This window comes from Ceratotherium simum, chromosome 22 (genome assembly GCF_057802395.1).
Source record: "Ceratotherium simum simum isolate JZ-2026a chromosome 22, ASM5780239v1, whole genome shotgun sequence".
NCBI lineage: Eukaryota > Metazoa > Chordata > Mammalia > Perissodactyla > Rhinocerotidae > Ceratotherium > Ceratotherium simum.
Window position 1 is genome coordinate 22,948,653 of NC_141921.1, and position 27,869 is coordinate 22,976,521.

The window sequence follows — 27,869 nt, forward strand, 5'->3', positions numbered from 1 at the left end:
AGCCTTTGTGAATGAATGAATGAATATTGGTATGTCCAAAGGAAAAAAGGTCTGGAAGAATACAGGCATCTGGTGGGTAGGTTACCTCTGGTGGGAGCAGGAGAGAGATTTAACTCTTCAGTTCTTCTGTATTATTTGTGTGTGTGTGTATAGTATAACTCTGTATTTTTTGCACTTAAAAAACACACAAACACATACAATGCAAGAGAGGGAGAGAGAGGGAGAGTAGGAGGGAGAGAGAGAGACTTAAGGGACTTCTTCCCCAGTGGTGTTTAAGAAAAGGATCTTTCTAGGATGATGGATGCATCCGTGTTCATACTGGGATGGTTGACTTAATGACCTCACTTGCTCCTGGCATCCCTCCCAAGATAAATGAGCTGCCCCAAACTCCTCAGGCTCTATGTTCCTTTATGGGCAGAGAGCTGGAAGAAACATTCAGAACAGAGTAAGGACTATGCATTTCTGCAAAAGCAAGTGAATTGAATAGTTGTGCTTGGAGATATAACTGCATCTGGTTTTCTGTTTCTGAGGAAGCTAGAATGGCTAGTATGAAGATTCAATCGTGGATGACAGAAACCAATCATGGAATATTTCAGTTTTTCCCAGAATGGATGCAGGATATAAAGGGATGGTTGTGCTTTTTCCTATTTAAAAAAATGTGTAATACATGAGCATTGCGAAACATTCAAACAATACAGATGCGTATAAAATAAAAAGTGAGTCCTCCCTTCAAATCATTTTTACCAAAGGTAACAACTGCATATAATTTGAGGTCGGAACATCTGTAAATAGGTCTTTTATGATTTTAGTCTTTATGCTTAGATCTCTATTTTTGTGAAACATGTAAATAGGGCTCCTGTCTTTTTTTTTTTTTAAGTTTATTTTTCTCTTTCTAATCTGGCTTGCAGAGAAGGAGTTTATGGCGATATTTTACAGAGCAACAAAGGCAAACGGCCATCAAGGCATGCACGCCTTTTTGGCACCCGCGTGGGCTCGGCACTTCATATATAGTGCGTAATTTCATCCTCAAGCGAGTCTTAAGCTCTCAATTTATAAATAAAGAAACTGGGCGCTACATAACATCAGCCGGCTTTACACCCGGGATTGCAAAAAATCTAGGACAGGCCAACAGGCGAGCACAGAGTGTAATACACCCAACGCCACGCCCACTTTCCAACGTCTCGCGACAGTTTACGTCATCCGAGAGCGCCGGTGGCCCGGGCCGTCGCGCGGCCTGCGTTGCGCGACGCCTCCCTCGGTGGTGCTGTCTCACCGGTGAGGCCGAGGAGCCGGCGAATCTCACGCTCTGTCGAAGCTGCAGCCGCCGGCTTCCTGCCACCATGGAGTACCTCATCGGCATCCAGGGCCCCGACTATGTCCTTGTCGCCTCCGACCGGGTGGCCGCTAGCAATATTGTCCAGATGAAGGACGGTGAGAGGAAGTAGGGGAGGCCCTGCCGGGCCTGGGTGTAGGGGCAGTCGGAGGGAGTTCGTGGGGGGTTGGGTGAGTACCAGGGAGGTGGAAGCCCGTCTGCCCTGATCAGCACTTGCTTATTTTTTGGAACTAGGAGACAGGCAGACAAGCGTAGGGCTAGACATTCACTTCCCCCAGGGTTCCTGGGTCAGTGCTGTGCTCTGGCCTTCGCCAAATGCTTGCTGGGCGAGAGTTGCCTAAGGAATTCAGTTTTCAAGTGTTTAAGCGCCTGCCGGGCTCCAGGCTCCCTAGAGACTCGCAAATCGCTGATAAGTTTCCTGTGGTCGCTACTACTGAGATTAGTTTGCTGGCGGCATAAGGTGGGAGCCTGGGGAGAATGAGACTGTGGGACTAGAAACCTGGCATTTCCCTTCTGCTGCCTGTGTCTTCCCGAGTCTCAGCTCTGATCCTCCTTTTCCAGGGCACTGGTTGGCAAGTTTTCCGTATATTTAAGTAGTTAGTGGAGTTAGGGGACTGGAGCCCTGTCACTTACTTGCTTTGTGACTTTGTACAAGTTATTTCGCAGTGCCCAGATTTCCTCATCTGTTAAATCGGGTTAGTAATACCAGCCTCCCAAGCTTGTTGGGAGGTTTGAGAGAAAAAGTTTTGTGCAAATGCTTAGCACAGTGACAAATACTTAGTAGTAGAAATACCAACTACTTAAATAGAAGTACTTAGTAAGTACTAAGTAGTAGAAATACTAAGTACTAATACTAATAAATACTAAGTAGAAATACTAATACTAAATTCTAAGTGAATTTCTAAGTAATAGAAATACTAAGTACAGGTGCTATTTTAAGCGATTTACATTAATTCATTTAACCTTTTGAGATAGGCGCTATTACATTGCTACTTTACAGGTGATAGTTCTGAGGTGTAGAGGTTAAGGAACTTGCTTAAGGCGCCAAGTGGCAGAATCCAGGTTCTTTGAACCTATGCAATTTGACTACGTGTCTTTTGCCCATAACGACTATACTGTACTGTCTCCCTATAGTCAGTTCTCAATAAATAATCTTTTTAAATTTCTTTTTGTGAGGAGGATTAGCCCTGAGCTAACATCCATTGCCAACCCTCCTCTTTTTGCTGAGGAAGACCGGCCCTGGGCTAACATCCGTGCCCATCTTCCTCTACTTTACATGGGATGCCGCCACAGCACGGCTCGACAAGTGGTGCATTGGTCCGCGCCCAGGATCCAAACCTGCGAACCCCGAGCTGCCAAACCTGAGCACGTGAACTTAACTGCTCTGCCACTGGGCTGGCCCCAAATAATTTTGAAAAGATTTTGCTTGTTGATCTGCAGAATCTAAGATTGTGTTTTCATAATTGGTGGTAGACATGCTGCTGTTGAAAAAGTATTATGCTTTGGCTCAGATGATTTCGTGTTCACTTGACAAATAGGTTTTGGGCACCTCTGTGCTAGGTGCAGAAGGGATGCAAAGAAGAACAAGATGTGGCTCGTATCTTAAAAGAAGTTACAATTTAATAAGGGACTCGTGTACAAATAGTTATAACACAAGCTGGAAAATGATGCTGCATGTGAAAAGTACAATGAAATTTATCAGATAATGCACAGGATGCAGAGATTGTTTTTAGGCAATCCAGACGAAGAGATTCTTTCTAGTTGTAGAGATTAGGGGAAGTTTACAGGGCAGATAACAGTTCATTTTGGGTTTAAGGAAAGAAAAATGATCAAATCTGGGATTTCCTGAAGTATGTGAACAAAGGCAAAAAAGTGTCCACCACTACCTGTGTAAGGGACAGGCGTCTGATGGTCAGGCTGTCATCACTTGGGAAGATGGGAAGAATTGAGGGACTTTGCTTGAGTTCTCTTCTTTCTGAAGAAGAAAGAGAGGGCCGGCCCTGTGGCTTAGCGGTTAAGTGCACGCGCTCCGCTGCTGGCGGCCCGGGTTTGGATCCGGGCGTGCACCGACGCACCCCTTCTCCAGCCATGCTGAGACTGCGTCCCACATACAGCAACTAGAAGGATGTGCAGCTATGACATACAACTATCTACTGGGGCTTTGGGGGAAAAAATAAATAAATAAATAAAATTATGAAGAAGAAAGAGAGACCTAAAAGTGGTTTGTTAAACATCTATGATGTGGATTGTTCTTCAAGTCAAATTACTTTATGAAATTCCATGATTAGTTTGTAGAAGTTCTGTTTATAAACCATCCTTTCCAAAGGAGTAAATTTGTTTTGAGAGTAAATCTGTCCGTTATTTTGAATACTAAAGCCTTTGACATGGAAGTGATTTTAGCATGAAGTAGTATCTAGGTAGAGCAATAACCGAGTCAGTATCTCTACAGGTGTTCTGTGTCATCACAATAATGTATCTGAAATCACTTCGAAGAGTAGAATGTACTTCTAGCTGTTATAGAGGATGCAACGTATTAGATATAATCCATAGAAAGGTCTAAGACATTAAGAAAACAAATAAATACGACAAGATGATTTTGTATGATAAAAGAAGTATCACTAGTAAGTACTAGGTTAGTTTTAGTTTTTATTTATTTTTATTTATTTATTTATTTTTGTGAGGAAGATCAGCCCTGAGCTAACATCCATGCCAATCCTCCTCTTTTTGCTGAGGAAGACTGGCCCTGAGCTAACATCCGTGCCCATCTTCCTCCACTTTATGTGGGACGCCACCACAGCATGGCCTGACAAGTGGTGCATCGGTGCGCGCCCAGGATCCGAACCCGGGCCCCCAGCAGTGGAGCACGCCGCTTAACCACTACGCCACGGGGCCGGCCCCCTAGGTTAGTTTTAAATTAATGATTTCAGGAGTAAATCCTAAAAGAAAGGTCACTGTGATGTGGAAGAAAGATGAATTTGAGTTAGTTCTTAAAAGATGGTTGGAAATAATTGCACTCAACTCTCTCTAATTTTCCCTATAGTCTTTCCTGGTATAAAAAATTTTATTATAGCAGCTTTGAAATTGTATGAGGACTTTTTCGTATCTTTCATTTCATGAAGGAACTTGTGTAGGATAGGCAGGAATGCTGAAAATGGGTAACCTTTTGGAATTCGTTTTCTCTGAGTATAAAATGAGAATGATACTTCCAATCAGTTTTTTGGTTTGTCACTTTGTAAGATATTTTGATACCATAGAGAAGATATTTCCCAGAGATTGCTTGCTTATTGAAGTGGCACAACTCTTCAGTTTGGTTATGAGCCGCATTTCATGTCTCTTGTCTCCTGGCTTATATAGAATTTCTTTTAAATTCCTCAGTACTTCAGCCTACACAGAATTCTTTTTTCTGAATTCCTCTAGCATGTATAATCTGAACTCCATTGTCTAACTCTGAGTATAATAATATTGTACATGTACAGTTTTCCCTACCTATAAGTTAGGCAAGAGTAAGTGATAGTATTACCATTTTACATACTTGGAAACTGGGGCTTAGAGAGGGCAAATCATTTGCCCAAGTTCAGAGGGCTGAGCCCAGATTATAACCACGGTTTGTCGGGTTCTAGTCCACTTGGCTCTCCACAGTACACTGATGTTCATTTTATTGTCCATTTGTTTCATGTATGTGGATCTTGTGAGTTCTTTGTCAAGGATTGGAAATTCCCTAGAGCCACATAGGCTTTTTTCTGCACAACTCAGGGAACCGTTAGCATCTGTCACTCTTGTTTTTATATCCCCCTTGACAACTCACTGGACATGTAATAGATGTTTAAAAAACACTTTACGTGTTGTATTAAGTTCATTTCAAAATTGAACAGTTTTACTACCTTGAATTTTAGTGTTTCTTCTAAATGGTGACATAAATTCTTTGTAAACAAGCTTTTTCCCCTCAAAATAAGAACAGCATTTTTAATGTTTTCTTACCAAAATGATGCATAGTAAGTATAGACATTTTAGGAAATACTGAGAAGCAAAAAGGAGATAAAAATTGCCCATACTCTTGCCACTGGCAAGAACTTAGATGCCAGCGGCATCTGATCCTTTTTCTTTGCATAGATAATATATCTATAAGTGAATTTTTTTCTTTTATAAACAAGTTTGCAAACTAATAGTCTTTAAATCTCCTGTAGCCTATAACACATAAAAGTGTGTTTGTTTAGGAGTTTCAGGGCAATTTGATACTGTCCACAGGCACGTTTTTTGTATTTTTTTCCCTCAAAGTCTAAGAAGCCGTGTTACTGGTATCTACAACTCAAACACTTGTAAAGTATTTGACTGTAGCATTTTGTTCTTTAAATCCTATTAAGCGATTTTGACATTTAAGAAGCGTTTAAACAGGAAACATGTCTCCCAGGGAAGATTATTCAGCACTATTTGAAAAATGAAAAGTGAAAGTGAGAGTAAGATAGGGAGATAGGCTTTTTCTGAAGCTACAGACTGAATATGGAGTTTTCTTCTTTAGGCACTAGTTGCTGTCTGAATATTTATTTATCTGTCTAATCTGAATGACTCTGGTTCAGCTAGATAAGATTAGCATATTGGGGTTTTTGAGGTATTTTTTTAAAAACTTAGTGTTATGATATTCGTTATGATTTTTGCTTTGGCAGTCATTTTAATTTTCTCTTTGCTTTGTAAATGGAGTTGGTTTACTTTTTAAGGTGATTTATATTTTCAGTTAATTTTTTGTTCTTTCTGGAGGTGCCGCCTTAATTTTAATTGTAGCACCTGTGCTTTTCATACACGCTTTTGTATGTGTATAAATATAATCAACACTTGTATTTATAGAGACATTTCAGGACTTTGTAATCATGAACCTAAAGATAATGGCCATTGGCTTGATTCCTTCAGTTTATTTGATTGTTCTGTTCTTTGCATTTCAAATGCCTTTAAATGTTTTTAACATTTTCAGTTATCAGCTTTCTTATGTGTTCTCTAACTGAAATTGACATTAATATGCTGATGGATTTAACATGGAGAGTGAAAAAGAGTAATTAATACAGTTGCCCATTAAAGCCTTCTAAAAACAGTGATTAGTAAAATTATTCTGTATAGTAATTAATAAACCTGTTTATGACTCCCTATATAAAAGCAATAAATTTCTGATAAAGTAATTTCTAACAGTGGGTGTTTTTTCTTTGAGCAGATCATGACAAGATGTTTAAGATGAGTGAAAAAATCTTACTCCTATGTGTTGGAGAGGCTGGAGACACTGTACAGTTTGCAGAATACATTCAGAAAAATGTGCAACTTTATAAGATGCGAAATGGTGGGTAATAGTTAGAATGTAGCATTTTTTGGTTTATCTTTAAATTTGTACTGAAAAAGAATATTCTCTACTAGCACTTCTACACATGAGCGGACCGATGTAGTCATATTTTTATTTGAGTCTTCCTATTTTTAAAACCTTGTCTAGATCCTCCTTCTGATCCTAAAGATTTTTCTATAAGAATCCTGGAGCAGAGAAGAGAACCGTTAAAACACTGATACTTGCGGGATAAAACTAACACCATCTTGTAGATGAGCATGATAATATCAGACTTTTTAAGTGTTAGATATTTCAGAGGATGTGATTTGAGCTAAAGTATATCTGAATCTCAGAGCTAAAAGACCTAAATTAAACTTGGTTTTACTATTTTTGTGTGTGTGACGTCACTTATTCTGTCTGGGCCTTTATTTTCCTTATCTCTAAAATGGGATTATCGAAATATTAATGGACAATATGTATGAAAATGGTTTGTTAACGTAACTGTGTAATTGTAGGAGATTTACTGTATCATAAAAGAGTTCTGCCTTGCCTCACTAGTAGGTTGTTGTCTAGGGAGATAATTAAGATTTTTGTGAGCTCTCCCTGAGATAGCCCCAGAGAGATAGTCTTATCCACTAGGAAAGCCTCCCTATCAAATAATACTAGCCACCAGCCCTCTAATCCGGGAGAGTTTACAGTGATGCTCTAGCAGAAAGAAACTTACTTCACAGTTTAATAAAACACTGTTATACACAGTGGTATAATGCGGAGCTGTGAAGGAAGTTAATTTGAATATAATTGTACGTGTAAAATGACTAGATATGATCCATTCATACAGTTTTTTAGGCAGCAAATTTAGCATCGTACATTCAATTCCATAAGTATTTTTGAGGGCCTCATCTATGTTAAGCACTCTGTCTGGTACCACAGAGAATTCAAAGATGAACAAGGCTCCTGCTCTGTTCAGGAACCTAAAGTACTTGGTACTTAGGTTTAAGCAAGTTCAGAGTATTTCAAGAATTATTTTTTAATGGTTCTACTTTTTGCTTACATGGCAGGTGAAGGATGCCAATAATGTTTCTGAAGTACAGTAGGTACAGCAATACTTTACTCCCCTGTCCTAGGAGAGGGAGGAAGAGTAAACAAGAGTCAAGAGAGTTACTTGTTACATGGGTTTTAGGGTCTAAAGTCAGTGCGTAAACAAGAATCACGTATGTTTAAAATTGTCCTTAAAACCCCATAGGTTACCTGTCAAGTATAGTTTTGTGTATGTAACCAACCCTACACAATAATTCTTCTGCATATTAAAGTTCAAGAACTGAGCTAAAATAAGGGAAAGAAAGAAAAATCTATATGCTGATGGTCAGGCATCAGATTTTTCTGCCTTTAAGAAAACTATCAGATCCTTAGTGGTGTTCAGGGGATTGGAGGGAGAGTTAAAAATATTCCTGCTTGTCCAGAGTTGCTTCCATTATGATTTAATATGTACTAATAGACTTGTTGTGAGGGTGAAATTCAATAATATATGTGAAAGCTCCTAGCATAGACCCTGAAACATAGTAGCTGTTAAATAAATATTTGTTAGACTTTTAATCTAAATCTTACCTGGTATGACACTGGTGTTTGAACTGTTGTTGGGACTAACTTAACCACATGCTGTCTGTCTTTTTAAATTGGCGTTTTCTCCGTGGGTCCACTGAGTTGTGGGTCATTCTTGTGTCTTCTGGCACTAGTTCCATTTTACTGGGGGGTTAATTTACAAAATGAGTGCACTGTTAGATGCATACGTGATGCCACTCCTCTGGGCTGTTCTTTTGTTGGCGTTAAAACTTTTTTCAAAGGTTTTATTTTTGAGATACTCTATTTTTAAAAATTTTCTAGTTAGTGATGGAAACATTCTTTTTCTGTGGCTTGTACTTTTAAAAATCATATTATACTTCTTAATAAAATTACTTTTTTTTTAAAAGAAAACCTTATAAAGTATGACTCTGAGGCTGTCCTAACTTCCAGCCTCTCTTTTGCCAATATCCTTTTTAAACAAATTGAAAAAATTGGCATCTCAAGACCTCTTTTTTTTCTAACATCTGTGTATTTGTACCCCTTTCCTTCTACAGAGGAAACCACAGTCTGTTGATGAATGAATAACTTAAACAAGGCTGTGAATTTGATCTCACCGTAGAATAGTTACCTTGGTTCTGTTTTGTGGCCAGGAATTACTGTCAGTACTGACCAGCTATTTCACGACTGTTGAATGGGGAAAGGGACAAGAAGGAGGATTGTACTCCTCATTCTGTGTACTTTATATGCTCTGAGTGTACAATGGGTGGTAGGCTGTACGAACAGGATTGTGGAATGATTGGGGTACTATTATTCCTTCTGCTTCACTTTAAGTATGACTGTTCTCTCTTGTACCAGGTTATGAATTGTCTCCCACAGCAGCGGCTAATTTCACACGCCGAAACCTGGCTGACTATCTTCGGAGTCGGGTAAGCAATATAGTAGGCAGCCTTAGGTAAGAGCAGAAAAATCTTCTGTGTTTCTTTTATATTCCTATTACGCGTGAGTAGTACTTTTGCCCTTTTTGGCCTTTCTGAGCCCTTTCCATTGCTATTCATCCTTCTTCAGTCTCTTTGGGTTTGTTTTCTCTTTTTGCATAGTTGCTGAGTAAAGCCCAGCAAATGCACATTCCCAGAGAATTTGGATGAGGCACACCAACATGAAGGCATGTGACAGCCTTTTTAAATTTTTTTCAGTGTTTTCATAGCAAACCATGTTTCTTAATTCCTGTGGTTGAAAGTCCCTACATGGCAGTGGAGGTGAAACCTTGAAAATAATAATGCAAATTTCATCTTGAGATTATGTCTTTCTATGACTGTTCTCTCCAAAGTACACAAAATTATTCCTCCTCACATATTCTGTTCTTGTTGCTATCTTGGAGCTGTCTTTGTTCCATTGACAGCATGTTAAAATGCAACATTAAGTTAAGGATTGAATGTATTAAAAATTGTGTAGGATGTACCAGGAAAGTTCATATGATTGCTGAAGGTGTGTATTATTCCCTTCCCACAGGGACTAAGTAAATGGAGCCTTACCATGTGACCTTACCCCCGTGCCTGTTTACTCATCTATGAAATCAAGATAACTTCCTAACCCCACAGGAGTGCTAGGAAATGAATGCTTGTAAATCATAATATTTAACATTCATATGACTTTTGCCCAAAGCATTTTGCTTAATAATTTAATCTCCTCACTATTCCACTGAGATACAGTAGTTAATTCTCTATCACTGATATGGAATGAAAGGCATAAAGTGGCAAAAGGACTAGCTCCGGGTCACAGAGCAGGTCAGGCAAAGCTACGCTAATGGTGCCGTAATTACTTTGACTGTTCTGCCTTGCGTCAGCTCCTTGGTTTTTCAGTAGTGTTTCTAGAACAGAGGTGCTGTTTATATTTTTATTATGGTTTTAGTTTCATCTGCATTTGCTTAAGCTGAGTTATGACAGAAATCTAAACAAGTACAGTGTTATGTTTTTCTTAGTTACTTATTGCAAATCTTTAAAGCAGTTTATTTTCTGGTACCTAATAATACTAGTTTGAGAACATCTGAATAAGTAGAATCCCTTTTCCTCAGTGCTAGCTTTGACCAAGGGGCTTGTGCAATATGAAGGATCATGAAGTTTGAAGAGAAACTAGAGACGAGGTGGATTGGGAGGAGACAAATTTATGTATATTGTTTTGATCTGGGTAAAAGGTCAATGGCCTTTTCTGGTTCACTCCTCCCTGAGAGAGGAAAATGGGTCAGATATGACCCCTCATGCCACCCAGAAGTTCCTGTGACATTCAGTAAAGAGTATGCTGTGGCTTGCTATGTAAAATATTCCTCTCAGTCGTCAGGCAGAACCGGAATAAGAATTCCAGCTTTGGGCACAGTAAACACTTTGTCAGAGATGCTACAGACATTAAATGAATTAAGCTGCTTTTAGAATTGAGATAAGAGTGGCAGTGTGCTTCGTGCCAGTATAATGAATCCAGTTAATCTCCTAGGAGAAATGTTTGATGTCTTAACACATAAATATCCCTTGTAGACAGGGACATGGGGCTCTAGTAAATATTGACTACCTCTGCCTTGTGCTTCTAGGTCTAATCCCTGGGTGTCCACCCTCCTATCAAAATAGGTTGTTAGTTCTAAAATATGAATTTATGTTTTAGTCATTTGATTCTGAGGAGAAAGGTGATGGTGGTTTTTCAGTCTTTTTAATGAGTGCAAGTCACTAGATTTAGTACATTTACACAGTTACACCAGTTGGCATGTGAGACTTATTTTGGGTCAGCCAGTTACCATGCATAATTTTGTGTCCGTGGCTCAAATTGTTTGCTTTCCAGTTTGCTGTGTGTGTGTATACGTGGTATTTGGTTTGGAGGACATTTATTTATCCCAGAGTATATAACGAATCTTATGTGAACTGGTACTTTAAGATGTAGGCAATTTAGCATGGTGGTTTAGCACAGTTTCTGGATTTAGTCTGTCTAGGTTTAAATCTTTGCTCACTGACTTGCTAGCTATATGTTTTTGGACAAATTCTAAGCTAAATTTCCCTACTTAGAAAAAAATAGTACCTACTTCATAGAATTAGTATAAAGATTAAATGAGGTAATCATGCAAAGCTGTTAGCCCAGTGTATGGCACATATAACTAATTAATGAATCACTTTTGTTATTATGCTATTATTGCTTTTTGGTTGAAGAAGCAATTTAATAGCTATAAGTTAGTTTCCTATGGGAGATTCTTTGTCGTGCTATTTTACTTGACCTGATCTGCTAGTAAAGAGTGGGATATAAAAAATTACTGATATTCATAGGGAAAATAGAAGTAAACAATATTGATCATCTGTTATGTACTAGGCTTTTTTCTAGATCAACCCAGTCCAGTATGGTAGACGGTAGTCGTATGTAGCTATTTAAATTTAAAATAATTAAAATTGAATAAAATTTAAAATTCAGTTCCTGGGTGAGAATCTCCTGGACTTTGAATGAGAAATAAACTTTTGTTTCTTTAAAAAAATTTGGTTCCTCAGTCACGTTAGTCACATATCAAGTGCTCAATACCCACGTGTGGCTAATGGCTACCATTATTGGACATTGCAGATATAGAACATTTTCATCATCATAGGAAGTTCTCTTGGACAGTGCTATTCTAGATAGTTATATATGTGATGTTATTTAATGCTTATTATGACACATAAGATGAATATTATCCTCATTTTATTTATAGGGATGCTAGGGCTGGTTAATAGAGAGGTTAAGTATTTCTCTTATGTGTCCAAGTATACCAAAGGCACATATATAGCCTATAAAAGGCTGAGGTATTATTCTAACTTCAGATACTATACTCTTTTCATTCTGTTTCCTTTATTAGTTATTGGACTAATGTACATGTGTGTTTGTGCATTTGGGGAAGCATAAAATGTTCAGTTCTATTAAAATGTCACGATCTCCACATAGGATTTTATAGATAAGTTATAACAATAAATACTTACTGAATAAATGTCATCCAGTTAGGTCCACATGTACCACTGAAATGTTATCGTACATTTATATGCTGGAAGGGAATTTTTTTTTTTTGAGGAAGATTAGCCCTGAGCTAACATCTGTTGCCAGTCCTTCTATTTTTTGCTGGGGAAGATTGGCCCTGTGCTAACATCTGTGCCCATCTTCCTCTACTTTATATATGGGACGCCACCACAGCATGGCTTGATAAGCGGTGTGTAGGTCCATGCCCGGGATCTGAACCTGAGAACTCTGGGCCGCTGCAACGGAGCGCGCAGACTCAACTGCTGTACCACCTGGCCAGCCCCTAAAGTATTCTTCATGAACGGATGTTATTTCTCATGTAAGAAGTAAAGAGCAGGAGATGAAAAAAGACACACAGATTGGGGAGAAAAGCAAGAGATTTCATTTTAGTTTTTACTTGAATGCATGTATACATTTAAGTTGGTTTGCTCCTGGTTATACCCCAAGGAGCAGAAAAAGGGTTTATTAGGCTTTTGCTGTGGGTTTTACTCCCCAATTTCAAATATTTATGAGGCTTCTTTGAGCATGGGTTTTAGAGTCAGATATACCAGAGTTCCAGTCTTTTCTCTGGTATATACTAGTTTGTGTAATCTTGAATAAGTTACTTCTGTTTGCTGAGCCTCACTTTCTTTGTCTGTTAAGAGGGAAGGAGTGATGAGATGTGGCAAATTAGGAGAACTGAGAATTAACCCAATAAAATATATTTTGAATGGGTGAATGATTGTTGTTAGTGCTGTCGAGTCGATTCTGACTCCTAGTGACCCTGTGTACAGCAGAGCTGAACCCTGCCCCGTGTTTTTTCACCATCCTCTCACCGTCTGGTGCTGTATCAGACAATGCGCCATTTCATAGGGTTTTCATGGCCAGGTTTTTCAGAAGTGGATGGCCAGGTCCTTCTTCCTAGTTTGTCTTAGTCTGGAACTCTGCTGAGACCTGTCCACCATGGGTGACCCTGCTGGTATTTGAAATCCTGGTGGCATAGCTTTCAGCATCACAGCAACATGGAGCCTCCACAGTATCACAGCCGACAGACGGATGGTGTGGTTCCCTGACCAGGAAACAAACCTGGGCGGCAGCAGTGAGAGCGCCGAATCTTAACCACTAGACCACCAGGGCTGGTGAGTGAATGATAACGTCCCTGGAAAATAGTAAGTAGTTGATCAGTAACTCCATCATTAAGGAACTGCTATTTGGATTTTTAACAGGATTATTTTGAAAATTTTGTAATGACTTATAGGCCTAGTTTGCACAGTACTTGTTTAAATTCTCCTTATGATTTGATTAATGGGCTATAGAAGGAAGAGTGATAAATAATGGGGCTATTTCTTGCTTGAATGAATTATGTGGCATATTTGGTGTAGCCCATCTGAATGCCCTAAAGTCATCTGTTGTCCACCAAGATCTCCATTTTATATATGTGGAGACTGAGATGTGAACCAGCCAAATCTGATATCCTTGAGTAATGTGGAGTTTGTGGCAAAGCTTAGAGTAGAATGCTTTCCTCCATGGTGTGTAATCGTCAGGGCTTTACTATTGCTACTCACTGGCCAAAGTGTTTTCATAGAACCTTTTCTGAAGTGCTTGGTGAGCCTTTGGTAATTTATCTTTTTATAGAGCTATACTTTAAATGCTTAGCAAGTAAATAATAGAAATAATGAGTTCGAAAAATATCATCCAGCCTGATGTAGTAGTTTTTAAGCTTTATTCCATGAAGCTGCCTCAGGAAACTCACCAAAGAAGACCAGTGTGGCAAAACTTTAGCTCTGCTTCCTATAGATCAACTCAACTTTTATCTATTTTATATATTAGGAATCCATGCAAGATTTTATTTGAAAAAAGTGTTCACTTCTCACCAAATTTGAAAACTAGTGGGATGGTCGGAAGAGCTCTGCTCCAAGAGGTTTAGAGCTAGTTGAAAAGCCTTGGGAGAAAGAGAGAATTTGATTGAATAATTTTTATGGTTTCTTCCAGCCCCCAAATAGTATGATTTAAAGATCTGGTGTCAAGACTATAAACAGACTCAAGTTTATTTTTTCAATGAAAGGGAAAGAATAAGTAGGAAAGAATTTCAGGTATTAGTCATTTCCAGAAGTGGCCATGACTTGTCCCAGCACTCTGGCCTGAATGTGAGTGTGTTTGGTCTGATTAATAGTAGTCATGTTTAGTGTGTTCCTGTCCTAGAAGAATCTTGTTGCTTTGAGCCTTCTATTCTGACCACTAGAGTTGTTGTCCTCATGCCTTTGGTGGCTGGCACAAAGACATCTGTTTATTGGTATCAGTGAGGTCATGTGACCTTGTAAACAGATGGTCCAGGTGAAACCTTGACTTTGCAAGTCTTGTCCCCTAAACACGACCAACCATTTGTTACATATGATTAAAATATCACTAACAAGGGTAATTTCACATGCTTTTTGGTGAATGTGGTTAGCAGGATGTGACATGACACAGTACTGCCTTCTTCCTCCATGTGCCATCTCCCTTGAGGCCTCATCTCCTCTGCTTGGCCCCATCTCACCCATGCCCAGGCTTGCCTTCCAGCTCACCTGCTCCAGATGGGCGACTCAGTGGGAGGACACTGGCAAAGGCAGATGTGTTTATTTTCCGGAGACAAAATGTTGTGCTGCTGCAGATGGCAGTGCCTTGGAGCAAATGGCAGCCTTTGACACCGCTGCCACACAGCCTGGGCATCTTGACAGACAGAGCTGGCTTATTTTTGGTGATGGGGAAATTGGAAAAAAAAAAAAAATCAAGATGTTCATCCTGAAACTCTTGAAATTTCAGTGTAAGTAGCAGTTCCTTTAGACCTGGAGAGCAGTTTTCTTCCCCACTGGACCTAGTCAGCTAACTGGATTTTCACTGTGGGCCAAGAGTTAAATGTCTATTAATTATTTTTGTCTCCTAGCCTTAATAGGACATAAAGTAAAAACTGAAAACATGGCTACATTTGGATGGATATTCAGTGGTACTGCAAAACACATGTGCATCCCAGGTTGCCTCTCACAGGAGTCTCTTAGGATTGGGGGTGGCTCGTGTCTGCCCCATTGGAGATACCGCTGTTCTATTTTTAGTGGTCACTTTGATTATCCAAAGGCCCAGGGACAGATGTACCTTGAAGTTGAGATGCCTTAATTAATATGACAACACTCTGTGCTTATAGTGTTTTTCTACCAAGAAGAATAAGAATTCTGACAGCTGCCCTTTTAAGCAGTTTGCTTATACAGTCATTAGGGCTTGACTAAGTCCGTTAGGAAGATAAAGAGTTAGAGGTTGAATCATTACACTTACTAGTCTCCTAAGAAAAAATGGCTTAAGAAGATGCTGCTTTGAAAGTTACTGGCTTTATCAGGAAACCTTTTTTTTTCCTTTTTTTAAATATGTGCTGTTTTTCCCAGCCCTAGTGCTGATAGAGTTAGGAGTTTGCAGGTGTAAAGTCCTACCCCCTCCCCTTCCCCATCTCTCTCCAGGGGGTTGTATGTGAGAAGGTGTTGCTTTCTCACTCAGAGAGCATGTATGTGCTACCCTGTTGGATGCCTGCTGTGAGCCGAGAGAACCCCAGTTCTGGTTGAATGGAATGAGCCTATTGGGTGGCTGGGATTGTGCAACCCCATAATGCCAACTTTTCACTTAAAGCATCTTTCTTACCCACAATGGGGCTGAAGCAATATAGGTAATTGGTCTAAATTTGTATGGTTTTGAAACATGCATCTTGAAAATTATGTGATTTCCTTTAAAGGTTTGATTTAAGCTGGGAGCACCAGAATACTGTGTCTGCTTAGTAAAAAGATGCTTTTATTTTGAAAATTGTTTACCATTAAGATTGCTTTAAACCAGTGCCTTGGTCTATGTGGGTATGCCCTCACACACACTTACAGATACAAATACACATATACCCTGGCATCTTGGTGCCTGTTTTTACATGCCTTGGCCCAGGATCGTGCAGGGATATGAATTCAGTGGCTGATCCCAAAAACTTCTTGAGGTTTTCTTTGTTCTCTCCCCAAGAAAAGTTATCTATAATGAAGGATGATGGGAAGTCTTTGTTTGACCTGGGAGGTAGTTACATGTGTATTCGCTTTATTCGTTAAGCTGTACATGTATATTTTATGCACTTTTTTTTTCGTGTGTGTGTGTGTGTGAGGAAGATCAGCCCTGAGCTAACATCTGCCAATCCTCCTCTTTTTGCTGAGGAAGACTGGCCCTGGGCTAACATCCGTGCCCATCTTCCTCTACTTTATATGGGACGCTGCCACAGCATGGCCTGACAAGTGGTGCATTGGTGCACGCCCGGGATCCGAACCCGGACCGCCAGCAGCGGAGCACGCGCACTTAACCGCTATGCCTCAGGGCCGGCCCTATTTTATGCACTTTTATATGTGTGTATTTCACAAAAATGTTTAAGAAAATAAAAAGAGTAAAAGGGCAGGAAAGCATAACACATGTTTTGAAAAGTTAAAAATGGGAAAAATAAGTTCAGGTTTACCATTACTTTTGAGTGTAGACAATAGAGCAAATAGGATTAACTAGCTTGGAAAGTAAAAGAGAAAGGAAAAGAAATAATAATCTCTGAATCTTTATAAACTGAAATAACCCGCCAGAATTCCACATTTCTGTTTCTGGTGCCTCCTAGAGCTGAGAAGTTTCGTAGGTGCTGGTAGTCATTCATTCAGCAAATCTACAGCCTGCATTGTCCTTGGGGCTGAGGAAACAGGTGGAAAGCGCAGTCTGTGCCTTCAGATGGAGAAACAGAGAAGTAAACAGTCAATTGTACTGCAGAGTGACAAGTACTACAATAGCCAGATAGATGAGTGCTCTGGGAACAGAGCGTAACCTGAGCCTTGAAGGACCAGTTATCGTTAAGGCAAAGGAGGTGTGCAAGAGAGTATATTAGGTTAGGCACAGTGGTTTCCTAGTGATGTTCAGGGCAGGGACAAATAGTTCTCTGAGCCTCCTACTCCTAATTTTTTATCTGTTTTAACTAGTGAGGTACTGTATACAAATTAGGGCTCTACTGATTGAAAAACAAATATAGGTAAATGTCTTTATATGGATTTTTCTACATATAATATATAAAATCCACAGTCTAAAGTAGTTTGTTAAATACGGCTGAGAGTTTTAGGGGAATGGTAAGAGATTGAAACTAGAAAGGTGTAGTCCATGTTATGAAGACTTTGATGAAAAAGCTTTACGCTAAAAGCAGCGGGACTCTTCAGAATCTTGTTGGCTAAGAGGAGATAAGCACGATCAGATGAGATTTGATTAGACCATTGGCTGCTCTTTGGTGGAGCATTTGGAGAAAGAAGAAGGAAGCAGGGAGACCAATGAGAAGCTTTCATGTCTATTAAAGCGGTAGGAATAACTTGTGTTGGACCTAGGCTGCTAATGGAGAGTGCTGTATTCTAATAGAAGGGCTAAATAGTCTTTTCCCCAGGATTTTCTTAATATTCTATATCTAGTTGCTGTGCACATCCAAAAACATATTGTATATAGTCCTACATAGTCTTTTCCAGCAAACCCTATTTTTTAACTCAGGGAGATGAATCAGGTCTGATGTTCAACATTCATAGATATTCATGGTCATGCTTAACATGTGCAACTTAATGTAGGCTTTGTGGTGTACAAAGCATGGCTTCTACACTTGTATTTTTTTAGAACTGACTTAAAGGTATATGGAGTCTTAAATTTTCCCTGGGAACTGCCAGCTCATGAAAAAAAGAATTCAATTGGCCTTGTTGCAGACATGGTGGTGTTGGTTTCACCATTGCGCAATCAGCAATTTTATTTTGATGTTATTTGGGAGAAAGCAGTATTTTTGATTAGCAAGTAAAATTAATGTAGGAAACAAATACCGTGTTAACTAGTTGGTATAATAAGGCATCTGTGCCATGTCGCATTTCAACTCATTAAATTTCTAAACTTCTAATTACGATAAGATTACAACTTTAATAGGAGACCCATTCAAACTTGGGGTTAGTGGTGGCTTTAGAGAAGTAAAATGAACAGAAATTTGGGAATTATTGAAGGGGAACTTTAAAATCTAATTTTTATAAAAATTGAAATATACACAATATTTAATTCTTTTGCTTCTAAAATTCAGATTCAGTTGACATTTATTGGGCATCTACTACTTTCTAGGCCTTCTTCCAGGAACTTTAACACAAATGAGCACTTTTCATTCCTGACAACTGTCAGGCAAGCAGTACTATCCCCCACATTCAAATGGGGCACTTGAGGCTCCAAGGCCCAATGACTATCTCAGGTAACACAAATGTAAAGTTATAAAGCCACATTTGATCTCCAGTCTTCATTGCTTTTTTCACAAAAATAAATGCCTATCTTATAGTGTTTAAAAGCATAGTTTTCTCAAGGCCTGGCCCGGTAGCCTAGTGGTTAAGTTTGCGTGCTCTGCTTAGGTCACCTGGGGTTTGTGGGTTTGGATTCCAGGTGTGGACCCGCGCACTGCTCGTCAGGCCACGCTGTGGCGGCGTCCCGTATACAAAGTGGAGGAAGATGGGCACAGATGTTAGCTCAGGGCTAGTCTTCCTCAGCAAAAAGAGGAAGATTGGCAGTGGATATTAACTCAGGGCTGATCTTCCTCACCAAAAAAAGAAAAAAATCATAGTTTTTTCAGATAATTTTAAAGATGTTTTGCTTTAAAGTTTAAAATGTTGGTTGTAAATGCAGTAACATTCCTGAGCTTAAGTTCAAGAACTCAACCATTATAAGAATTTTTGTCAGTGTGTTAAGCAAAAACATTTGTACCTGAGCTAATCATTATTAAAGGAAAATGAAGACAATTATGATTTTGCACCTGCCAGCATCAGTTATACCAAATACACTTTTAGAGAATGACCTAGAGTTAATGTTTCTTTTGTTTTGTCTTGGGCTTTTGAAAATCAAAGGTTTGCTTTGTTTTGAGGCATTCTTGTTTCCTTATTTCTCAAGTTAGTGTGAGAATTTATAAACGTGGGCTGGTTTGTTTTTTTGTGCTACAAAAGATAAATATATCTGAAACAAGAGAGAGTGAGGAAAGTCAGGCAGTCAGTTTAATTTAACTTCCCTGTTTTGAAGCTCTGATTTTGATCTGTTTAAACTGATACTTTTTTCAGTCACAGGATTAAGAGGAAACTGTTTTCAACTTCCAACTTCATCTCTCTCTCTTTTTTTCCTCTGAGTAGCAACAATATATAACAGGACTGGTTCCAGCTTGTGATCATGAAGGAGAAAAAGTCCAGTTTCTTCTTAGCTCCCCAGAACTGCTCTCTTAAACTTAGAAGTTCACAGTCTTAGAGATTAGCCTCTCTGCTTCATCTCTCTTCTTTCTCTTCTTCCCCTGCTCTCTCCCCAGACCTGCCTCTCACTCCTTTCTTACTCACATTCTCTACTTCACGCTGAATCACTTGCACTTCCCCTAGCCTGCTGTGTGTCCTCTCTTGTGTCTCTGCTGTTGCCTACTTCACCACTTTGCTTGTCATTCTCCCCTGAATGTACTTCCACGTCTCCAAATGACTAACTCTTAATTGTTGGTTAAGACTCAGTTCAGCATTTTTCAGGAGAACTTTCTCTGTGCTTCCCACTCACTTACGTTACCCTCAGCTTCTTTGTGCTCTAATGGCAACCTAGGAATACCTCTGTCATAGTGTCCTATTGTAATTGTTTTCTCCACTGTCTTCCACATGTGAACGTAGGAATGTGTGTTTGTGTAAATATAACCCCCTAACTGGCGTGCTCTTCATTCAGTCTCATAATTTTGGCTGCACACTGTTTTCTCTTTCCAGCTGCCTTTGGACAGCACAACTTAAGCTCACTGGGTCTAAACTGAGTTTTTTACATTTACTCTACCACCTTTCCCCTTATTGAGAGTCCTCTTAACTCATCTTCTATTCTACTGGTTATAAATTCCTATCAGTTCTACCTTCTAAATGCATCTCACATTCCATATCTCCCCCTCCATCCCTACTGCTTCTGCAATTATCTAAGACATGAAAAAGGCTTGAATCAGCAGGAGAATGGGAGTGATTTTCACTGGCTCCTCCATGCTTTACTTGGTGAAGTTCGTATTCTTTGGTCTAGGAAGCCAATGATAGTATCGTCCAAGTTCCTATCATCCCAAGTCCTCTCTGCTTCCTGCTGAAATCACATAACTCACTCCGTATACATGTCCATATTCACCAATACCCAAACATTTCATGATCCTATGTTTCTTTACCTTCACTTCCTCTATCTGGAATCCTTCCTAACCTTGTCTACCTTGTGAGCTCCTTCCAGATCCAGGCTTCCATCTTCATCACCTGGCACAATGCTTCTCACATAGTAAATGCCAAATAACATTTTTCGAATTTATGATATATTCACATTCCAAATGCACAGGTGAAGTTGGTTAGAATATCAGCCCATTTCATGATTATCCTGTGTTGTAGTCTCAGAGAACTCTCAGAGGATTTGGTTGAAGCCTTTTACAAACTGTGTACATTTATACTTAAGGCATAGTCACCATTGTTATTAGAAAAAGAGTGATGGGTTTCCTTAAAAAGGACTATGTCAAAGAGGATTAAAGTCAAGGTACAAATGATTCTGTATTGCTTAGGCATTAGGGATAGAGAGTTCTTCCCCAGCCTCATCCCTATCCTAAAATCATAATCTTGTAGAGCTAGAAAAGGTAGTTAGGTCATGAGGACAGTTGGACATTGCTGAAATCTTTGAGATTTTTTTTTAGGTGTTTGAAATAGTGAACGTTGCAATTCCGATATAGGTACAAAGTCCTTCTTTAATTAAAACGGCAAAATTGACATTGAAATTTTAAAGTTATACCACCAAACCCACCCAAAGCAGATAGCTAGTAAATTCTGTTGGTTATTGGAAACAAGCTCCTGATTCCGAGTTCAGAGCACCAGTGTAAGAAGATAATAATTGATTTGTTAATTAAAAATTAATAAATAAATTAAATCTGCCCTTTTAAAACTTGAAATATTATTCGTCATATAAGATGTGATATATGAAATAGAGGATAATAGATGTGGTATGCAAAATAATACATTCTGAAATATTTGAGTGTGAAACTGGCATTTACATAGTGAATCATATTTTCACACTAATTTCCATTTTGTGGAGGCAGCACGGTTTCCTAGAAAAGCACACAAGACTTGGCATCAGGAAGCCTGGTCCTGACTCTAATGCCAGTTAGCTGGGTGGTTTAGGGCAAGTCACTGTCCCCTCTTTGAACTTGAGTTCCCACGTTTGTAGAAGGGATGTTATATAAACTAGTTGAGCTTTTAGATCCCTTCTAACTCTATAAACAGCATTCTTGTGAGATAGTCAGTGCCAAAGATGGAATTTTAGGCCGCTTTGACAACTGGCTGGACTAAAAGAAATAGCAAGCACTGTTCTCTTCAAAGCTCATTCTCTGTTTAGTGTGTTTAGAAGTTCATTTATTAAAACCTTGTCATCACTAGACCAACTCCCTTGTCCCGTTGGTGGTTCTGCATCTCCTTCCAAATTACTGACCCTCCAGGAATGGAAGCATGCTTCACATACTGCTTAATATTCCAAGGTGCTGCACGTCGCAAAAGAACCAGCACTGTTCTCCATGGCACCTCACTCATAGCGACATCGTCCTTTTCAATTAGAGGTGGCAAAGGCTGGCCTGGCTCCAAAGGAACACTGTCAATTCCTCTCTTTTTCTGTGTCCCCGCTCGGCAGGATGCTTCCTCACGCCCACGTCTCTCCCCCTTGCTGTGACTTTGGCTTCCGCCAGATGTCACACCACTGCTTGTCACCGCCCAGACTCTCGTCGCTGATTTTGTTGTTTCAGTGTATTTATCACAACTGTTCTCTTTAGCTGTAAAATTTATGGAATTTCACACTCTTCTTAATCACTACAGTGTTTCTTTTTCATGAGAAAGGGAATATTCAAGGACTTGTATGCACAAAAGTTGGAGGGAGGGAAACACTCCATCTAACTTAAGGAAAGTTTGCATGTGTGTGCCATGTACACCCCTTACTCCCAAATGTACAAGGGAACCGAGCTCAATTCTGCAGGGCCCAGAGGTACTTACGATGTCCATTTCAATCCCAGGGAAAAGTAAGTAAGAGATGTGCTTATTGGCTAATTCCCCTGGCTTAAATTTTATCCCTTTTAGCAACCAAAAACAGGTGGATAATTTTATTGGCTCTCTGTGGTACATCTTCTTGATCTTCTTATCTAGTTAGATTTGTAAATAATGTAGTCAGATCCTAAAAATGATGGTGGTGATGGTAATGATGATGATAATAACTAATCTGTTATTACTATGTGACAAGCATTGCATTGAGCAATAAATGTTTATTTATTTAAACCTTGCCACAACCCTGTAATGATGGATACTGTTTTATCCCTGTTATATAGATGAGGAAATCTCAAAATGACTTAAAGCTCTCTACCTTAAAAACAAGCTTATATCATGTATTTTTTAAGGGAGAAAAAGATACTACATTTGTCTAGTTTTTTTTTTTTTTTCTCCCACTTGTAAAAAGAGGCAAAATTTTGATGGTACTTTATTTTAGAAGCTAAAATACATTTTGAGTTCCCAGGATTGTTCATTAAAAAAATGTTATATATATATCATTTAGGTACAACTTTAAACCTAAGCATGTTGGTATTTGCACTGCAAACCATTGATGGTGATTCTCAGGGCCATCGGGCAGAGCGTGTCTCAGCTAAATGTTTGGATTCCTTTACTGGTCATTTGTATGTTTAGGTTAATTCAAAATTATACATATAGTCAGTCCTAGCCTTTGCTGTGGAAGATGCCTAGACGTGTAAGATACAGTTCTTCGCCTTGGGGACCTCATAACTTTATTACCTAGACTTGCTAGTTAAACAATTGGAATAGTGGAGACAAGCACAGACTAGATTATGTCATGCACAGACTAAGGATTACTTGTAAAAGATAGAGGATTTCTGGCTACTCTGTCATGATTGATTAGTGTTCCCATTTCCCCAATCATTGGCATATTCTCACATGTAATACTGATCATGGGAAGGAAGGGAACTGATGAAAAAGTAGCTCGAAAGTGAGGCTTAGCCTTCAGGAGGGACATATCTGTAAGGGCGGAAACAGCGTGAAGCTACTTAATAAATGGTAATTTACTCTCTAAATCTGGATGTAGGATTTGTTTTTGTTTTTTCAGGTTTCCAGAAAATCTCTATGTCTCCATGCCTATGTCAGTCTCAAGATAGGTTAGGGGGCATTGACTGTGAAGCAGATATGCTGTAAGTGTCAATGCTTGTTGACACTTCAGTGTGTCAAAAACACGTCAATGTTTTTGACGATGAAATCCATCACCTTTAGGGACTCTGAAGAGAGTCCAGGAAGGAGAGAGGAGGAAACTATCATTTACTGTATTTCTACTGTGTGTCAGGCAGTATACTGGGCACTTTTTATAAACATCCCTCTGTATCCTTTTATAAAGACATAGATGAGGAATTTATCTTGTATTTTAGTGCCAGGAGTAGATGGGCTTCTCCTGAGTACTTGCCATGTTTGTTTCATGGACACTATGAAATTCGTAGATGATTGTTTTTCTAGTAATAATTTTAGCATTTATCCAGCCTTTACTATGTTTTAGGCACTATGCTTATCATTTATATGCCTTATCTCTTTGAATCTTCACTGCAGCCCTTTTGTAGTAGGTATTATCCCATGTTTTCAATGAGAACATTAAAATTCAGAGAGGTTGTGACCAACTTTTCTAAAGCCACACATCTGGTAATAGAGCCGGATTTCACACTCAAGTCTAACTCTGCAGTATAGCCCAGCTGTTTTTTCCTCAGATATTTCTTTATGCTGTTATTCTCTCCTTCGTTCAATTCTAAATGCCTGACCTGTATCCTCAAGTTTCCTTTACTTAGCAACCCATGTCTAAAAGGAAGTAGAAAGAGAAGGACCCAGGAATCCAGCAAAAAGAAAGAATATATATGCATTCAGAGAGATGCTGGCAATCGATTTAAACTTGAACCAGTTTTCAGAAGTAGGACCTATCACTTTCTAACATTTGTTTAGTGGTTTTCTTAGTCTTTCTTCTCGTGATACAAGGAGTTAGCTGTATATATATTAAAACATATGTAATGCTTTCTGGTATAATTATTACTCATTCATTCAACAAATATTTATTGAGCATATACTACATGCTTGTACATCATTGAACAAGCCACATATAGTCCTGCCTTCATGGAGCTTATAATTGGTATAAATATTTGAATAGGTGGATTGTGTCTTACTAAGTATTTCCCTAAACACACCACAAACAGTCACACGTGTGTATGCTGTAAGAATAGCACAAAGTTGAATGGCTTGGAATTTGTCTCATTCCAGGAAAACACTAATGAATCAAGAATATGAGGGAATGTAACAGTCAAGAAATTCATAACTATGGCTTTGTCATTTTGAATGCCATAAGTCTTAGAGGAGTGAGAAAATGACAGTACGTAAGACTTTATTTGAAATTTTTAAAAAACTAGTGTAAACCAGACATCTTTGATGAAGCATTGTCAGAAGAATTTCAGAAACTGCAAGTTGTTACACAAATGTATTGATTTAATTAGTCTAGGTAACACCATTTATTTATGCTTAAGCATCTCACACTTGCAAAAGTTGGTAATTCAGAGTCACACAATAATTTGTGAGTTATCTTCCTATTTACCACGTGTTGTAGCTTCTGATACCAGCTTTGATGAGTGGGTGTGTCAGATGCCTAAGCATAAATAAATGATATTATATAGACCAAGTAAGAAATACAGTTTGCTTTTGGAGTTCTATTAACATAGTTTCATGTAACATCTTTTGGTGGTGGCTTTTAAAATCACATTAATTGTTTTAAACACAGTTTAATCTCATAGTATGGGCAAGATCCTCATTGGAGACAGAACATATCTGGGTTCTGCTGGTAAGGCCTCTTTGGGTATCTGGATGGATCCTTAATATACCATTGCAATTTGATAAAAGTGTTTTGGTTAACCATACAGTGAGTGTTTTGGCAGTGAATGAAGAAGAGTAGAGTTACCCTCTTAGCAAAAGGAAGAACTTATTTTGTGATAGGTAATAGATTATATTATTAAATCTCTTGGGGAGGGAAACAAGTTAGAATCCCCTTGCTGTGTTTCTCTCTGTGTCTCTGTCTCTCTCTCCTTTTTGCTATTCTAATTTTTAACTGTAAGAACACCAAGATATTCTGTCTGCCTGATTTTACAGTACTGTTTTCACACTTTAAAAAATGCTATTAGGGCCGGCCCCGTGGCTTAGCGGTTAAGTGCGTGCGCTTCGCTGCCGGCGGCCTGGGTTCGGATCCCGGGTGCGCGCTGAGGCACCGCTCCTCCAGCCATGCTGAGGCCGCGTCCCACATACAGCAACTAGAAGGATGTGCAGCTATGACAGACAACTATGTACTGGGGCTTTGGGGGAAAAATAAATAAATAAAATCTTTAAAAAAAAAAAAAAAAAAATGCTATTAGGGGCCGACCTGGTGGTGTAGTGGTTAAGTGTGCGTGCTCCACTTTGGCAGCCCCAGGGTTCATAGGTTCGGATCCCGGGCGTACAGCGACGCACCACTTGTCAAGCCATGCTGTGGCGGCATCCCATATAAAGTAGAGGAAGATGGGCACGGATGTTAGCCCCGGGCCAGTCTTCCCCAGCAAAAAGAGGAGGATTGGCATCGGATGTTAGCTCAGGGCTGGTCTTCCTCACACACACAAAAAACATGCCATTAGTTATATATTTTTTATCTTTAATTTAAACAGTTTTGTTGTTGTTTAAAGTGGTAAGCTATCAAAAGGAGACTAGGGTGTAGCTAATATACTAGGAATTTAGGTAGCATCTTTTCTTCCAGAATTTGGGATGCCTCACCTATATTATTTTTTCTTACCATACTCCTTAGAAGACAGAAAGGGGAAGGATTAATTAACCCAGTTTTATACACAGGGGAACAGAAGCTCATAGGGGTTAAATGTGTTGCTTAAGGTCAGACTTACTAAGAACAGTCACAGAATGCAGCAGAGAATTCCAGGACCTGGCAGAGTATAGCACGCTACCCCCTGGGAAATATCATAGGCAGGTAATTATTTTCTCAGAAGAATTGACTACTGCTTGTCAATTCTTACTCCTCTGAGACTCTCGACCATCTTGTCCCCAAAGCAGAAACTTGTTTGCAGGTTAGGGCTACTCTGTAATCTTCAGGAGATGTTACTTAGCACAGCTAGCTTGGAATTCCAAGTAAGTATGTAATATTTTCATTTGTTCCTCTGATATGAGTTTCTTCAGGCTGCCAAGTGTTCATGTTAATCAGTGTTCAAAGAATGATATCACTTTTAGGACTATTAGCTGTTATTTATGCTCCATAATAGGGTGCATATATGTATTCAGTTTCATTTAATGTGCCTTTAATTGAATACATAAGTTTAGGGATGGGCACATAACCATGGGGAAGGCCTGCTCACTACCCACTGAGGCAAATGCAAAAGGAAAAACACATTTTGCAGAGAAAAAGGAAGCCATGTAAAATGGGAGTCTCACCACTGATGCCTGGCACATACACAGACTGAATTGAACATGGTAAATGGCCTAGCTGGTGTAGAAAAAAATAATCATCCATTTGGAGATGAAGAGTAAGGTGACTTTGTCAAGGTTGTTTGTAGAAACTTGCATTTTTAGACTTGCAGGTAATACAAAGAAAGGACACCTATAAATCCAAGTTACAGTTACTTTTTGTCTCATTGATAGGAATGACTTCTTAGTTATCTTAGAGGAGCCTTGTTATATTAGAAAATGTTAGCATTTCACCTAAATCTACAGTTCATCTAGCATTACTATGTTTTTATTTATGGACTTCCAGTGTTACTGTCTATATTAAAAGTTCAGTGATTTGACTTAAATATTTGAGACCTGCTATCTTTCCCCACCCCAATAGTTGTTTCTTTAATAGTGGGACATACAGTTTACCACTTGAGATTTTGGTCCAGGTGCCCAGACTGAGCCTGTTTGTTTATTTATTTATTTATTTATTTATTTATTTTTTGTGAGGAGATCAGCCCTGTGCTAACATCTGCCAATCCTCCTCTTTTTTTGCTGAGGACGACTGGCCCTCAGCTAACATCCGTGCCCATCTTCCTCCATGTTATATGGGATGCCACCACAGCATGGCTTGCCAAGCAGTGCCTCAGTGCCTGTCCAGGTCCCACCCAGCGAACCCCGGGCCACCGCAGCGGAGCGTGTGCACTTAACCACTTGCGCCACCGGGTCAGCCTCAAGTTGAGGTGTTTTTTTTTTTTTTTGTGAGGAAGATCAGCCCTGAGCTAACATCTGTGCCCATCTTCCTCCACTTTATATGGGACGCCGCCACAGCATGGCTTGCCAAGTGGTGCGTCAGTGCGTGCCCGGGATCTGAACCTGGGCCGCCAGCAGCGAAGCGCGCACACTTAACTGCTACGCCACAGGGCCGGCCCCTGAGCCTGTTTATTTTGGATGATGTGGTTGGAACTGCTGCTGTCTTTAGTCTGTGGCCTGACACTCGCAGAATTATGTTGGTTGGTTTCAGTAATTAGGAAAGACACAAGAGCACCCATGCTTTGCCTTTGAAATGCTTTTGTAATAGGTTCTTTTTTTTTTTCTTGGTGAGGAAGGTTGGCCTTGAGCTAAC

General features: G+C 39.4%; 1 protein-coding gene across 1 annotated transcript in view; it reads left to right on the forward strand.

Annotated features, from left to right (window-relative positions):
* The first annotated feature begins 1,250 nt into the window (after positions 1-1,250).
* Positions 1,251-27,869, forward strand: part of PSMB2 (proteasome 20S subunit beta 2) — a 31,793-nt gene continuing 5,174 nt past the window's right edge. The window contains exons 1-3 of the mRNA XM_004425938.3: positions 1,251-1,431; positions 6,531-6,653; positions 9,048-9,118. Of these exons, the coding sequence (XP_004425995.1) occupies positions 1,341-1,431; positions 6,531-6,653; positions 9,048-9,118 (285 nt within the window). The 5' untranslated portion in view covers positions 1,251-1,340. The remainder of the gene's footprint in view (positions 1,432-6,530; positions 6,654-9,047; positions 9,119-27,869) is intronic.